General features: G+C 38.4%; 1 protein-coding gene across 9 annotated transcripts in view; it reads right to left on the bottom strand.

Annotated features, from left to right (window-relative positions):
* The window catches only part of ANO4 (anoctamin 4), a 171,789-nt gene that overhangs the window by 25,675 nt on the left and 130,269 nt on the right, over positions 1-15,845 (bottom strand). For all 9 annotated transcript variants that reach the window (XM_027885760.1, XM_027885759.1, XM_027885763.1 and 6 more), the window contains 3 exons: positions 7,598-7,680; positions 3,935-4,075; positions 1,235-1,399 (listed from right to left, as the gene is read on the bottom strand). In XM_027885760.1, coding sequence (XP_027741561.1) covers positions 1,235-1,399; positions 3,935-4,075; positions 7,598-7,680 — 389 coding nt within the window. The remainder of the gene's footprint in view (positions 1-1,234; positions 1,400-3,934; positions 4,076-7,597; positions 7,681-15,845) is intronic.

Genomic DNA, 15,845 nt, shown 5'->3' with positions numbered 1-15,845 from the left:
CTAAGGGAAAACAGAGAAAAGTTAAAAGTTCTAGACAGATTCCCTTAGTCACTAATTCAGTCTTGTCTATGCCAGAGGGTGAAGTAAAGTCCTGCAGCAATCTCTTGGAATTTCCAGCCACAGAAACAAGGGACTGTTAAAATCAATTTTTAGATGATGGAAATTCTTGGGTATTGCACAGGAAAGAAAGTAGTCTCCAAGCCAGCACTTGGAAATAAGCAGGCCTGAAAAAACATCTCATACTCTCTAGGAAATCAGTTAGCACCTCTCCTGGAGCAAAGCCTAACATGCTTTTTACAGAAGATGCTAGCTACTGAGTAGCTAGAGATACCCCACCTTGGCTCTGATACCTGGGTGGTTTGTAGGTTGATCTCTCCTTCCCCTTAAAATGCATTCTTATGATGTCAGCAGACAAAACCCTGAGAGTGAAAAAGGCCATATACCTCTTGCCAAGAGCAACAAATAGAAGACACACTGCTATCAGAGGAATACATGGGAGTACCAGCATCTCAGTGCAAGGATGGAACTCATTCCCCATCTGATATCTGCTGTACTGTCTTACTGGGACATAGAAATTCCATTTTTGTCTTTATCCCAGATCTGGTTCCAAATCAGTTCACAACAATAACCTAACCTCAGCCAGCCCCAGTTCACTGCACCCAGACTGCACCAGTCTCTGATGTACTCTGGCAAAGGCCATAGATGGCTCTAGAACAATTCACTTCTGCTCAAGCCTTGTAAAATCTTCAGCTCAAGAGAGTCATCGGGCATAGGGACATTGTGTCTGTATATGCATACCCTCACTTGTAAACTACCAGGAAAACTGAAATTGAAATTGTTGAAAATAGCATAAATAAGAATTTAGCTGGGCCACTGTACTTAAAAGATAACATCAAAACACAATCAGAAACAAAAATATTAGAGAAATGGACTGAAATCTGCAAATGTATAAAAGGAAAAAAAAAGAGGTAGAGGATAAAAGAGGGGTATGAGTGTGTCTCCCTAAAATATTTTTAGAACATTCAAACACACTTTACATAATGTTTTGGGGTTGGAATTGTACTTTGGATAAATGGTGACTGATATCCACAAACAGTAATTCCATTTCTATCATAGGAAGACATTCCATTCCTGCTGAAAAAAAGGAACTGAAAGCATTTGGTGGTCTTCAGATGAAGATATCTTTCTGCTCTGATGGTATGGGCATAACTTCAGAAATGTTAATTTTACTCACCACATTCAGTAGCATGATGATGCAAAAGTTGATGCACACTGCAGTCCCTGTAGTTGCAACCTGAGAGTTATTCCTGATTAAAGCCCACTTAAAGGCAGCAAAAGTGCTGACAGTCACAACACGGTAAATAACAATGCCAAAAACAGCAGCAATCACCACACAGATCTAAAAGAAATAAAAACCAGAGAGAAGAATCTGAGAACTTCCAGTAGAATAGGAGTTAGCTTCTCTCTGAAACTCTGAAAACTAACATAATAAAAGACTTTAAAAATCCATTTGATTCCAGAAAAAGGTTTCAACATGATAATTATTCTTATTGTAAAGTTCTTTTCATTTCTCATAATGACAAATACCTTTGAAATAATATTAAAATAATTTTTAGTTTTAAACATTTTTTTGAAGTTGTTTCTCTTCCTTAGCAATAATGTGGGAAACAGTGTTGCCAGCTCTGGGAGTTACAAATTTTCCTTATGTGCACATAATGTGCAAAGGCTAGTCTGAAGCTGATGTCCCAGTTTGATGGTATCATTTGGGATGGATTCGTGCTTTGATAGACCTCACACTTAAAGGAAAAAATGCCTCCATTTGTGAGCACTGCCTCAACAACAACCCTGCTAAGCTACCCTAGCTAGTTGTTTCTTCCTACAGTTCTGAACAGTTTCTATCTAGAGAAGGTAATAAGTCCAATTGCCCTTGTAATTTCTTCTCTGATGAAACATTCAGCAAATCAGTGAAGCAGTTACAGTGAGAAAACCATGAAGCTGAGCTGGCCTGCTAAATTGCTTGATGTTCCTTATGCAACAGCTGAGCACTGAAGGACAACTGTTTTCCACTGTGACCAAATTATGTCACAGTTTAGCAAGCCACCTAAAGGACAAACTGTTGAGCATTATATGGGTCACTCCTCTCACAGACACTTTGACACAGGACCCATTAGCCACCTTATTAGACAAGGGGAAAGAGTTTCCTCAGTAGAACACAGCAAATTATTTGCTAAAGTGGTGCATTGCAAGGTTGTGCATAGACAACTTAAACTGAACAAAACTGAAGTATATCTGTGCTAATTAAATGGGCAAAATTATTTGGAAAACATTGAATGCTAATCAAGCTGTTTTCATATTTTCACATTCATTACAAATTTGACTGACGTAATCTCAATGCAGACATAAAAGAGAAGTGTGAGTGAATGTGATGGATTGTCTCTTGATTCCCTGCAGAGTATTTAGGGGAGGAAGGACCACTTTCCTTTTACTTACCAGGGAACAATTAGCCTGGTTCAAGCTGTATTAGTAACTGCACTGTGGGAATCAATGCTGAGAAATTTTGACAACTCCTCTAACTTGAAGTTTTGGTAAGCGTATATCTCCTGTGCTTACAGCTGTAATTTAAAAGGAATATTTTTATCTACATGCTTGAAAATGCAGAGTTTTTCTAGCTCGCGGGAAGCCCATATTATGCCAACAATAAAGGGTATCTTCAGTGAAAATAATTTTTGTCCTGTTTCAAGGACTGTTATGAGGACAATAGTTTGTGATGTATGCAATTCAGAGCAAGGCTACTCTCTCTGGCACTTTGAGCAAGATCTATAACTAGGCTGAGAAGATTAATGACTGAGTTTGCAAATAGTAGGGAGTAAAATACTGGCCCCCTTCAAGAAAAAAACCATAGGGAAAATATGGAAAACATCACAGGTGTAGGGTCAATTCTGAATGGAGACTGCATATATGTGTCTTCAAGGGCTGTCTGTGTCCACCCATACCATCTGCCATACCAGCGCACAGCTCATCTCAATAATGCATTTGCCTTTCTTGAACAAGATTGCTAAGGACAATTTTGAAGCCATCAGTTTCTTGCAAGTCCTCTGCCCCGTTACTGGGCTAGCTCACCTACCCGGCTCTCCACAGCTCCTGAGGATGTACACACTTATCATTTCCCAGCCTCCTGGAATAGCCCTAGTAAATTCCGTGACAGTCTGAGTTGATGCTAGCTGTGTTTTCAAGACCAGTACTACCCCAACCGTCTTCATGTGAATAACTGCCCATAACAGCTTCACTGAAGTTAGAGGATGGGGGCATTTCAGCAGAAATACATACAGCTCTTTGTTAGGACAGCTTTTGCTGCTGCATTTAGTTTTGCACTTTGTAAAAGGGGGGAAATGCCACATTTTAGTCAGGAACACTTTTTTTCTCTATTTCAATTGCACTAGGAATATGAACCCTCTTTTCTTATCTCCTCAATACACTGAAAAATTAGGACATATTAGCATCATTAGGTACTCTAGGCATCTTAGGTTCTCTGTGAAGTTTACAAAGAGCAACTGCCTGTTCTATGGCATCTTTCTGCATCACTCTGCACTGTCTACACAGGGAAGACAACCAATGAGTTAATTCAGTCAGCTGAAGATGGTGCCTAAATGTGAGAGAAACACTATTCTGGCATGTGTGTAACTATATATAATCTTACAGGTACAGCCTTGAAGGAAGGACTTAACTATCTGTGAGACTTAGCTCAGAGTGAACTAGTGTAGGACTTCACAGGAACTTGAGTGATTTGCTATGTAGATTTTCAACCTGCAGTAACCATGCCAGAGCTTATTTCCCTTTCAAGAAATCATATCAAATATTTAGATATTCTATCAGCAGAGATAATGCTATTTTGTGTTTTTTTTTTCAACTGGTAAATAAACAAAAGTTCTCAAACCATAAAAAATATTCCCGATGCAGAAACGATGAGTCTGCTGCATTTATCTGCAAATGCTTGATAAGGCTCTGGCTTCCCAGATATGGGGTTCATTCGTTCTTTCTTGGAGTATTTGGCTTCAAACTGCGGACGTATCTCCTCCTAAAGAACAGACAGACAATGTTCTTATACACCACAGCTAGAAAAAACTCTGTAGGAAACTTCAGATCTTTTCTCAGATCACTGTTATTGGGAACTAAATCTTTGAATTCACATCTGGCACAGATACTATAAGAGATGAGCTGGGAAATCAGGTCTCCTTCCTGAGAACTGGAATAAATCATTGTACCCATAGAAGTAAGTATTGAAAGTATTTAGTAAAATCCCCAGTTAGCTACTCCTCTGAACAATGCTCTTTCAAGCTATGTGGCTGCAAGACAAATCTTTTTAAGGTTGATACCACAGATTTTTTCCATCTGACAATATCTTACTAATTCTGGAGTTTTTCAACAAAGTAAAAAGAAAAAAAAAAAACCAAACTCTTTTTCCCAAACTGAATTGCTGTTTTTTAGGTATTTGGTTACCTTCCAAACATCAGCAAAATCTTCTCATCATTTGAAGAAGGACCCATGCCATCCAATGCTGCTCAAATGTTTCCTAACTTGGGCAATATTATTATTAGGAACAACTTTCAGCAGCAGAAATGCCAGATCTTACTCTGCCATTTAAACCCCTCTTCTGAAATGAAACTTGGGGATTACTAGGGGAGAGACTTGGTTACATCTGTTTACAGCATTTGTCAGAAGACAGGGTTCACCCTTAGTGCAGGTAATACCTCACAGCTTTCAGCTGCAATAGGGCTACCCTAACATGCAGAGGTTCACCAACAGCCACCTGTCCTGTGCCACTTCATCCAATTCCGACATCCAGGACACTGTCAGAGATGAGAGAAAGCACCAGGCTGTGGGGATGGACTCTCACAACTGCTGGGAGACTTCAGATCAATGTTTATAGTGTTCTGCTGTATTCTGCAGAAGTGATGCGTGGTATGGCTGACTACAAGGGAGCAGACAAGAATCCAGCTTACAAATTTTAGTCAATTCCAACTCTTCAACTTCCTTTAATTGAACTCTGACCAACTAAAGTTGTAAATGCCCAGACGTTAAATGACTACATTGAAACTAGGGAATATTAAATGCTCTCACACATGTTTAGAATGTGAATAAAAGCCTACATCCTTTTTATAAAATTGCCCTGAAAGGGAAAAAAGAAAAGAACTCATCTCATTCTCCTTCTCCCAAGTTTTGAAGACATTTTCTCAGCACAGTTAATTTCCAAGTTCACACAGCTATTTGTTACAAAGACCTTCATAACATTTTATAAAAACAAGTTAAAAGTCAGGTATGCCTGACTGCAATGCCTGTGTAACTAATTATGTGCCTGAGGGAACCAGCCCTACATAAGCTATGAGTTATATACAGAGGCTAAGCATGTTTCTGTGGAGACAGAGTAACACCTTGCTCTTATTTTATGTTGCTTAAGCTGTTCCTGCCATATTAGGGCTGCAGGCAGCTGAGCAGACCATAATCTGGCAAAAAGAACAGTGTGAGCAGTATTCCTGTGTGCCCAGGGGCATACAAAAGGATGGAGTGTGACAGCACTGAAGCAGGGTGCTTGAGAATCGAACCCTGTACATTGTGCAAGAGCTCTGCCAGGTGGCTCACTGAGTCATAGACAAGAAACCCTTACTTCTCTGCAACTGTCTCTGAGCCAAGGTTTGATTACCTTTTACAGTTTGCATTATAGGGAAGTCCTTATCATATCAACATGTCCTACAATCTCATCGATTCAGATAATGCAAGTTCTATTTTTACAGATATTCTCCACAAAAAACCCCGAGACTCTGGCATGAACCTTGTACCTCTTTAATGACACTCAGCAATGGTTAGGGCTGGAAGTAAAAGGTACAGTGTCTGGCTGAGGTTAATGATACGAAGAAAGTGACACTGAAGAAAAAGAAAAAAGTATTAATAGCAACAGAAGCTATTTTCTGCCTGGGAGTGCCAGAAACTGTGTGCAGTTGGTTTCTTGTGGAATGCCCACCCAAGCCTCTCCATGTCTTACACCTTGTTAGTTTACAAGGACGGGAAATCTGGATATGTAGGGTTGAAAGAGCCAGAACATCTTTGGTCCATGTCCCCAGACTGAGGGACCTGGACACTGCAGGGGCTGCTGCAGGCCTTCCTTGGGTGAAAATCTAATCTAGTGAGGAATTTGCAAGGCTGGATATCTGAAAAAATGTAATTCTCCTTTCTTCTTGTTTCATTTATTTGTCTCTTCGTTTAGAACAGGAAGGGGATAATAAAGTGATAGGAAGCCTTATTAATTTTTTTCATTCTATTGTTGATAGGAATTAATAAATTTAATTCTGTATCAAAACCTTGTTTTTTAATTTGCCAATGAAGATTAAAGCAAGTGAAAGCTAGACACATAGTGTTATTAAAATACTAATCTTCATTATCAAAAGCTTGTGATTTAAAATGGTAATTTGAACTCTATAATTGATTTCTTTGAAATAACTAACGAAAGCAATCAGCTGATTTTGTCTTGTGATAACTGGATGGAATGTAGATAAGAAATTTATTTAGCAGTGATTTTATTAGAAAGTAGCACTTTTAGGAGTAAAATTTTCACCTTATGGAGACAAAATTCTCATTGATTTCCTCATTGTTTGTACAATTTCACAATCAAACTCCACAGAATGTGTCTTTTTCTACCTACATAAAATAAACTGTTTTCTTTCCTTCCCACTTCTCATATATGGATAATTCCAAGTCTTCAATCATAGGTGAAAGCATACTAATTTCTGGAATATCAACTATGGATTAATATTCTCTGCCTTAGACCAGATCTTTGTGCTCTAGAAGAGCTCCTCTATATTTCTTTGTGAAATAGATGCCTTTTTTTTTTTCCAAGAATAGTCCAAATCCCACTCAAGGAACAATCTTTCTGCCATACCCATCTTGCTTTTGTTTTGCATAATAAAACCTTCTAGTTCCACTTAGACCTCAGTTCTCAGTCCCAAGACCATGTTGTTCCTTTCTGGCAACCACCACAGCAAAAGCTTAAAGTTATTTTTTGCTGTTTAAGCTCCTTCCTAAGGGAATATTCTCTACCAACACGGGATGAATTAAGTCCTTTGAGTTGGTTCATCTCTCTCTCTCTCCACAGTACTTTTCAAAAAAAACCCAAGCACCTGAATGTTCAGAAGCTCAAAAGCCTCAAAAGGCTTTCTTTCCATCAATACTCCTAATGACTACTTAAAAAAAAATAAATAAAAGCTCATTTGCCAAATTTCATGGTACCCTGGGCTATCAAGAATTTCCTTGGATTAAACAGCAAAATTTGTTAGCTACCAAAACAAAAATGGATTTCCCACAAAGTGCATTTTTTCCCCATGAAATCTCACAAATTAATTTAGATTTACAAAGGTGTAAAAAGTGAGGACAGTCTGGCCTGGAGAAAGTTTCTTCATGTTTCAGAGGAAACTTTGGAGGAGAAAAATGCTTATTTCATAGTTTTAAAGATTTGAATAATGACTTGAAAATAAATCCAAAATAAACCCACAAATTTGTAACAAAATTTTTGTTTTAAAGATGAGGGTGTACATTTTTTTATACAAACCTCTTCTTCTTCCCAGTCTATCAAGTCCCAGTCATAAGCAATTACGGCTCGCCTTCTTTTCCAAAACTCCAGAAAAACAGTTGCTGGAGCAAGTAGAAAAAAGATACAAAATTGTTTTTAAGTCAAGAAAATCTTAATGAGTATCACAGAACTGTTGAATGAAGCTGTTACATTATTTTAATTTCTTTGCATAAACGGGTTCCTTTGAACAGCACATCTTGCTGATAATCAAAACTGCTTTCAAAAAGCATGGCTTTCTAAGGATTAGTTTGCTTGCTTCAAGTATGATTGAGGCTTTAGAAATTTCATTTAGTGCTAAATGAGAATATTTAATTTCTAACCAACCAAGGGAGGGCTCTCAAAGAATAAAATTGTTCCTGTGAGTCATCACTACTAGACGTGGCAGATTTTTGATGAAGCTAAAGGTTTCTTGGGGTTTTCTCTTGCAGACAAAGTAGTAACTTTCCTTCTTTGAAGACCATTTACAATGTACAGAAACCAGAACCCAGTGGAAGTGCATTCCAGCGCATATGTAAAACTGTAGAGTACTACTGAGGAAATGGGAACTTCTGTTTTACACTGTTCTAATCCAGACCATTTTTTACACTATGTAAGTTCATATATGTGGTGTGGCATTAACATCTGACAATTAGACATTGTGCTTTACAGCCCTTATTGATAGAGTTCAAGGTAGAGTAATAGGCCTGCACACAACTGCTGTGGGAAAATGACTGGGAGTAAAACTAGAGGACTGGGAAGTTATATTCCCGTTCTAACAGAAGTTAGAATGGTAGGGTAATTATAAGGTGAAATGCATTTGCTACTCCCTGAATGAAATATTGTCAGTATGCCCGAAACCTATTCCATGAGTACTCCCCACACACACATAATCTGCAACCTTAAGCACATGCTAGAGGGGATGGAAGAGAAGGTGGAGTGGAATGCGATCAGGCTCTGGTGTAAGCCTTGCAGGCAGGGGATCTCGATGGTACCTTGCAGATAAAACCCATAGCAGCTGTCAGCCAAAGGAGTCAGGAGAAGATGCCCTGCTGCTGAACCAGCAACTGTGGTGAAATCACTCTCTTTGGATGAACTTGGTTCATTATAATCTAACCAATAATAACAAACCCCTCCATCCCCAAGTTATCCACCTCCAAGGTATGACCACCCCACATGGAGCATGTGCGCTATATTTTATTGACTATATATTTAAAAGAGAAGTGAGAGAATTTGACACCAATAAGTTACAAATGTATAATATCAATAGAGTCACTACAGCTCCACATAAATGTGAAGAAATAGTATAAAAGTAAATTAAGAATTAGGGAAATTTAGAGAAGACTCCATTATAATTTCTGGAATCGGTCGATGGTCTGAACCTGTCTTCTCCCCCCACAGGGATACGTATTGGGTAAGAACATCCTATGTTCTCTGATCCTCTCAAGCTACATTTCATTGGTGATTAGAGCTTGTCTGTACATTGCCTTGAATATGTTTTTGCAGTCAGATACTATCATCATCAGTCTTCAAACTTTAACCTATCACAATTTTCTATTATCAGTGTGTACATTAATAAAGAGTGTTATCCCCTAAATTGTTAATGAGTCCTTCAAGGTCGTTAGCAGTTGCCAGCAGTGGGGAACATATTCAGCCAAAAGTGTGAAGATCTGGGAGGGGGTCTCTCTTATGCTGTTGGCGTGTGCCCCTAAACAAGTTAGTCAACCATAACAGGATGTTGACAGACTGATGGGGCACAGGGGTCTTGTCTTCCTTGCAGCACTGACAGACCAATCAAACACTAAGGATTTGAGGAAATCCCCCTTTTTATTTGACAACTATGCTTCCATTTTGTGGTGGAAAGAACAATCAAGAAAACGGTAATAAAATAATAGGCACATAGTCTGAAGATTAATACTGAGTCTGTTTATAGTTAAAGGGTTTTTAAAATTTACTTTGCAAAAAGAATGTAGAGGCTGCCTAAAGCCAGTACAAATCAATGGACAGACTTCCTCTCCCACTGTGAAGTTTGGCTCTTTCCTTTACTGTTCATTGAAAAGCAGCAGGCTGACAACCACAGAGAACATCAACCTCTTTGTTCACAAGGTAGCACGGTATCAGCTGTAACACTGTCACAATAGTCTGGCAATATGTTCCACATCCCGTTCTAAAAGCATCTCCTTAACAGTCTGTCTGCCCTACTGCTTATTGATACAAATGTAACTTGATACAAAACACTGGCATCAGTTTGGCAAAAGTGAATTTTTAGCCAGTAAGAATTATATTTTATTGTACTAGCCAATGCAGCTAAGATATGCTTAGAAAGTTAACACTATGAGCAGATAATGTAAGGTATCAAAAGCATGTTTAAGGGGGCAGATATTTGGGCTAAAGGTATTTTCCTATGTCACGTCATTCTTTTTCTGAGAGCTGGAATTACGTTACACCAGGTCACAGATTTCACAGAATATTCTGAGTTGGAAGGGACCCACAAGGATCATCAAGTCCAACTCTTAAGTGAATGACTCATATGGGGATCAAACCCACAACTTTGGTGTTATTAGAACCATGCTCTAACCAACTAACCAGCTGAGTTGATTTAATCTAATAAAATTAATGAGCCTAATGTTTCTATAAATTTCTGTAATAATTATGGTATGATTGGTTGTGATCAGGAAAACTAGTAGGTGCTAATGAGGCTCCACTGCTGCTGAACCACTGCATGGTTCATTCCTTGATTTTTTTCTGGTAGGGCTGCTTCTCTTCTATCAGCTCATATTGAATTATTTTGTACAGGTTAAACAAGTAGTGCTGCAATTTTTGAAGACCTGGGAGAAAGAAACCTGATTACTACCACTCTGTTTTCATTCCAAAAAACAGCTGCTAGCAGGAATCCAGTGGGCATATGAGTCGCAGGCATGAACCTCTCAGATGTCTGTGCTGAACAATATTTCTTTTCTTGTTTTTTCACACACCTGGAATGAGGAATCTATACATATTATATTTAGCAAATTTAGCACCTGTCAGAGTAAGTATGTTTCAGTCCTTAGAGCTTCTTTAGAAAGCTATTTTCTTCTAATCATTAAGTAGCAAATAGGATGATCTGTACAGCACTGTTTTAGCTTTCACTGTTACACTTTTCTCCCTCTATCCAGGTCAGTATGCATTTTTCCCTTGCTAGATAGTTTAAAATTTGCTATAAATAACCATCTTTGATTGATTTACTGTGCTACTGAGGTCTTCTAAAAGTTAACATACTGTACTTTGAAATTTCTTTTTTGGTCAAGTAATTACTAATACCTTCTAGTAATTTCAGCATTCTTTTTTGACTTTAACATTCAACGGGACACAGTTGTACTTATTGTCCCCCTATTTTCCAATTGGTATGTTTAGACCAGATGCTGAGTATTATGTAAATGTCCTGTTTGGAATTTTGCCTTTCTCATTTGCCTTAGCTTCTGGATTTTTTGCTAGCTATTTCTATACTGTGCTTATCTTACTTCAGAGCTCAACCTTGCAACTGAGTTCTTAAATCCACTTGTACAAACATCTGTCTTAACATCACTTCCTCAGATGCTTCTGTAATAAGTTGTGATCTTGTCTAGTAATGCAAATGGTCTCTCTCAGCAAATAGCTTTATCCTGACCTTCTCTGAGAAATCCTCTCCCTATTGTATTTCAGAACACTATTTAATATTCCATCCTGACTCCTTGAATATATTCTATATAGCAGGAGTATTGGTAAAGAGCATCCTTAAATTCTATCTCCTCAGAGAGCAGATCAATGTGAACATTTTATGCTAGAGGCAAGGTTTGTAGGAAAGTAATATCTTTTATTAGACTAACTGATAAATTTAGAAAAATTGTTTTATGTTGGCATTTCTTATTACTTGCACAAAATGTTAAATTCTTTGTGCCAGGCCTTTTTTTTTCCCCCTGGCTTTACCTTTCAGCAAGTGTTCAAAGCTACTTCCTTTATCAAAGGAAACATGCTTCTAGCTAGACAAGAAGAAATTTCAAAAAGGATTTTTCTTGTGTGCCTTAGTCCCCCAAAGATATGCAGAGATAGAGAAAGTACAAGTAGCCCACTTTATCTCTAACAATGCATTATAAATGATAAATTGCTGGACTTTCCTGTGGAACAGTTACAGAACTTTGCTACTGAGCTTCAGGAAACATCTTGACAGTAACATCTTTGCAATAGGTTTCCCTAGTATCTCAGTTGGAAAAGTAAAACCTACAATTCTATCTGGCTTTACAGAAACATGCTGGGAGTCAACTGAGTATCAAATTTAACCATTTTTTAAATGAGAATTACTTTTTACTGCACTTTAAATGTCAACATTTATTTTGAATTAACATCGTCCTTTCCTTTTCTGTCTTCGGTAAGAATCTAATGTAGACTGTAAAAAGAGAGAAGTTTTTCCTAGAAATGGGACCAACCTTTTCACTGAGCCCAACAAACCTTAAGGCATACATAAAGGACAAAGTGTGGGTGTTTCCCCTAACCCATATGCACAAAATATGCTATTACTCCCCTCTTTCTGAAAGCTTTGAACATCTGGAAAATATCATCAACACTAGAGATTCTCAGAAGAAAAAAAATAATTTTCTATCTTCTGAGATGGTGACATCTCAGTAAGCATCAATGACAATCTGTTCAGCAATAAAAAATAAAATTAAAAAAGTATTAGTCTTTATAGGGACTTATTTTTTCCTATGAACTACAGAGATTTATGGCTTCAATTTGATTGAAAGGGTATTTCCTTTCAACAGAAGTTTCAATATAGAAAAGCTTATACAAACTACCAGTGAATTCTTTAAGTGTACTGAAGGAAGTCTACCTTTTTTATCCTTTGCTACATCAGCTTAAAATGAAAATTGTCTTAAGTCATATGGCTTTCAGGTATACTTTAGTAACTATCATATTTTTTTCTGTTGCATCAATTACTTTTACTTATATAGAACTGTGCTTACACAGGCAGAAATCAAATGAGGCGATGGGTCATATATATTTTGAAGAAAAGTGTGCTTCTATTCCAGTATTCCTGGTGCACTTGAAAATTACAGTCCTTGATGGGACTCACTTATCTCACAATGAAGCATGTGCTTCATTGTCCTACAATATGATTCAGAGTCCTACAGTCAGGTTCATTGCTGGTCCACAAATCAAGTGGTCTCTGCTGGTGTTTGCAGTGGTAGTTCCTCTCCCTAGCCTGGCCACAGCAGTTTGCTTGTCATTTGGTGAAGAATTTTATTTATTTTTAAAGTGTCAGCAAGGCATTTTGTCCATCAAATAAAGATGTCTTCAGAGTAAAAGGAGGAAAGCACCATACAGATCACCTCTTCAGGGAAAGATCAATCTGACCGCATCTGGTTTTGAAAAACCCAAGCGAATGGCTGAGGCTTCTCCCTCAAGATGGGAACTTGCTAATGGATATAAAGACAGTGCAGAAAGTACATAATAATGACAGTGTCTAAAAACTCCAGCTAAAGAGGTAACACAGTTCTAGCTGCCTTTTTTTCCTTTCATTCTCTTTTTATAAAAGCACTGCCATCATTATTTTGTATGTTAATGTCTATCAACTTGGATCATCTGTAAGGCTGAACTTTTCACAGTCAATATTTCAGGCACTTGCCAGCTGTTTCATGCTGACAGAAAAAAACATTTCCACAATCAAATCGGTATCACTGTTTCTTCTCTCCCCCTATGATTTACTGCAATGATGGCAATTCCTGCAGATGCCAACAGGCCTACTGCAGACTGGAAACCCATTAACACAGGCAGTAAGCCAACTCCTAAATATAGTGTCAGAAAATCCCTGGAAAGAGTGACTTTTTTTATTCTAAAGCTGCTTTAGTCCTATCTGCATAGAAAATATCTCCACAATCTCACTGTTGCCTTTGCAACAGTGTCTGTCTTCTTTAAGAAACTATGATTTGGGTGGAGCCATAGGATTGCCCTGTTCCCCAAACCATACCCCACACTCACATCTCCTTCCTGTTGCTGTTCCTACCACCCTCTAGGCGGCAAACTCACAAGCACAGTGTAAGCCAACAAAAGTGATGGGGAAAGCTCTCACCCTCAGCTGCTGTCCTATAGTCTCTTCTTCAGTAGCCAAATCATCCAGAGGGCAGCTTTTTTTGTATTTTTTTTACTTATCTCACTGTGGACTGCAGTGGATGGGCAGTGCATTTCTCAGTCCTGGCAGGCTGGTGTGGAGATATTCCCAGAGGAAAGCGAGTCTGGGAGTCTGACAGTGATGCTGAAGTAGGGGGATGAAGGAGAGGCTAACCAGGCAAAGATGCAGCTTCTGTCAACTAGAGACACGGAGGAGAGAGGACCTACAATATTTTGTAGGCAGGCATTTTCAGCCTCCTCAGCCTTCTCAAAGGCAGCGACCACAAGGTAGGACCAGGCATGGTTACCTGAGTGAGGGACTCCCCTTATGTAGAGGTACTTTTCCTACAGCCCTGGGTCTGAGCAGTGCTAAGACACAGATGCCATGCTGCAAGCACAGCTGCTTTTTGAAATCAGTGTTATTGTTAAGGAGGAAGAAAAGCATTAGTGCAAAAAGCAGCACTCCAAATACATGCTCACCAGCAGCAAGGAGCAGTGATGTAAATGTTCAAGTATTAAACCATCAGTTTCCCCGGATGAGATGAAAGTCCATGTCTCTACACTTCAGTGAACACATAGAGAAAGAGTTCAGAAAAGCTGAGTAAACACCTATAATAACCTTTAAGTCTTAGAAATTTTTAGTGGTTCTCAGTTCTGGTGTAGTGTTAAAACAAAGCTGAAATATCAAGCAGAAACATAAAATCTGTATGATCTGTGGATTTTATTCTAAATGTAATTTGTGATATTTTAACACTGTCAATTTTACATGAAAAGACATGAACAGGCTTGATTGGTTTATGACCTAATTTCATCATCATGGCTAGGTTTTGTGAAAGAAGATTTGAGAAGGGCTCTACCCACGCTTGCTGCAAGCATGCTGATGGCTAAAAAGGCCAATGTGAGATAGACAAGTCCGGTTGCAGAAGGCACAGCAGAAAGACTCCCCAGGTGATATCAACGAGATGTGATTCTTTCTGTGCTGTCTTTTCTCCTTGAGGGTGATCCTGTGTGTGTTCTCAAAAGCAGCAGCAGTGTTATAGATGGTGTTGTCTCCAGGCCTCTCAATTGGAGGCCAGGGTGGTGATCAATATGGTCAAGGCTGAGGGATTGTTTCAGGCAGCCCTTGTATTGACCTAATTTAATTGGTTAACTAAGACAGAATGGGAGTTTAGAAGAAGGAACTGAGACGGACTGGTAGGCTAATCTGTGTTGTCCTAGTGGCTCCCATGTTGCCTCTCACATATTTCTTGTGGTTCAGTAAAGAGACTTGCAGTTTAAAATGGAGACTAGAAGAATTACTTGGACACCTTTCCAAAGCAGTTGGAGATGTGTGAGTGAAAACAGGAGAAAGATGGCAAATCAGTATAACTGCAAATCAGGATAACTCAAGCACTTGGAGCTGTGAGATGGATGCCATTTTTGTGTTATCTCACTGAGCCATTTTCTGAAGCCATTTTCTGAAGTCATTAACCTTATCTCAAAATGGCATGGTAGCACCTAAGAGGCTGGACATTCTTAGGGCGGCTTGTGCTGCCAAAAATTACTGTTTCCTCTTGCCTTCAATTCTGCCTACATTATCATAGTAGGAAAAATAGTTGAGCCAGAAATAGAACTGTTCTATGGGCAAAATTCAGCCTCCATGGCAACAGTTAGACCACTCTCAGATCAATTTGCCATTCAATGAAATCTTCCATTTATTTAATCTGAGTTCTGATTTAACTGCAACCTTTGCTGCCTTTCTGCAAGGTGGGGAAACAATACATTACTTCATTTTAATACTAACGCTAAACTGACCTGCCCTAAGCTAAGAAAAGCCCTGAACAATAACAGAAAAGGCTTCAGTATCAGTGGATTAAAAAAGTTAGAATGTAATATATGCATCTATATATACACACATATATATAAAATCTACATACTGAATTCAGGTTTCTATTTTAATTAAAATTATTATCATATAAAAACCTGATTCTACAAATTCCATCTTTCTTTTGCGGAAATAGAAAAGACTCAAACCTATACTGGTTTTCTCAGTGTCTGAAAAACGTGTGCTGGAAAATAAAAAGGTATATGTTGCATCACAATCTTTAAGAAACTTTAATAATAAATCTTTAAAATCAAAATGAAAACTTAC

This window comes from Empidonax traillii, unplaced genomic scaffold, assembly GCF_003031625.1.
Source record: "Empidonax traillii isolate 1590-97213 ecotype Southwest subspecies unplaced genomic scaffold, ASM303162v1 scaffold172:size1107868, whole genome shotgun sequence".
NCBI lineage: Eukaryota > Metazoa > Chordata > Aves > Passeriformes > Tyrannidae > Empidonax > Empidonax traillii.
Note: the sequence above shows the minus strand (reverse complement) of the source record. Positions and strands in the feature narration are given on the sequence as shown.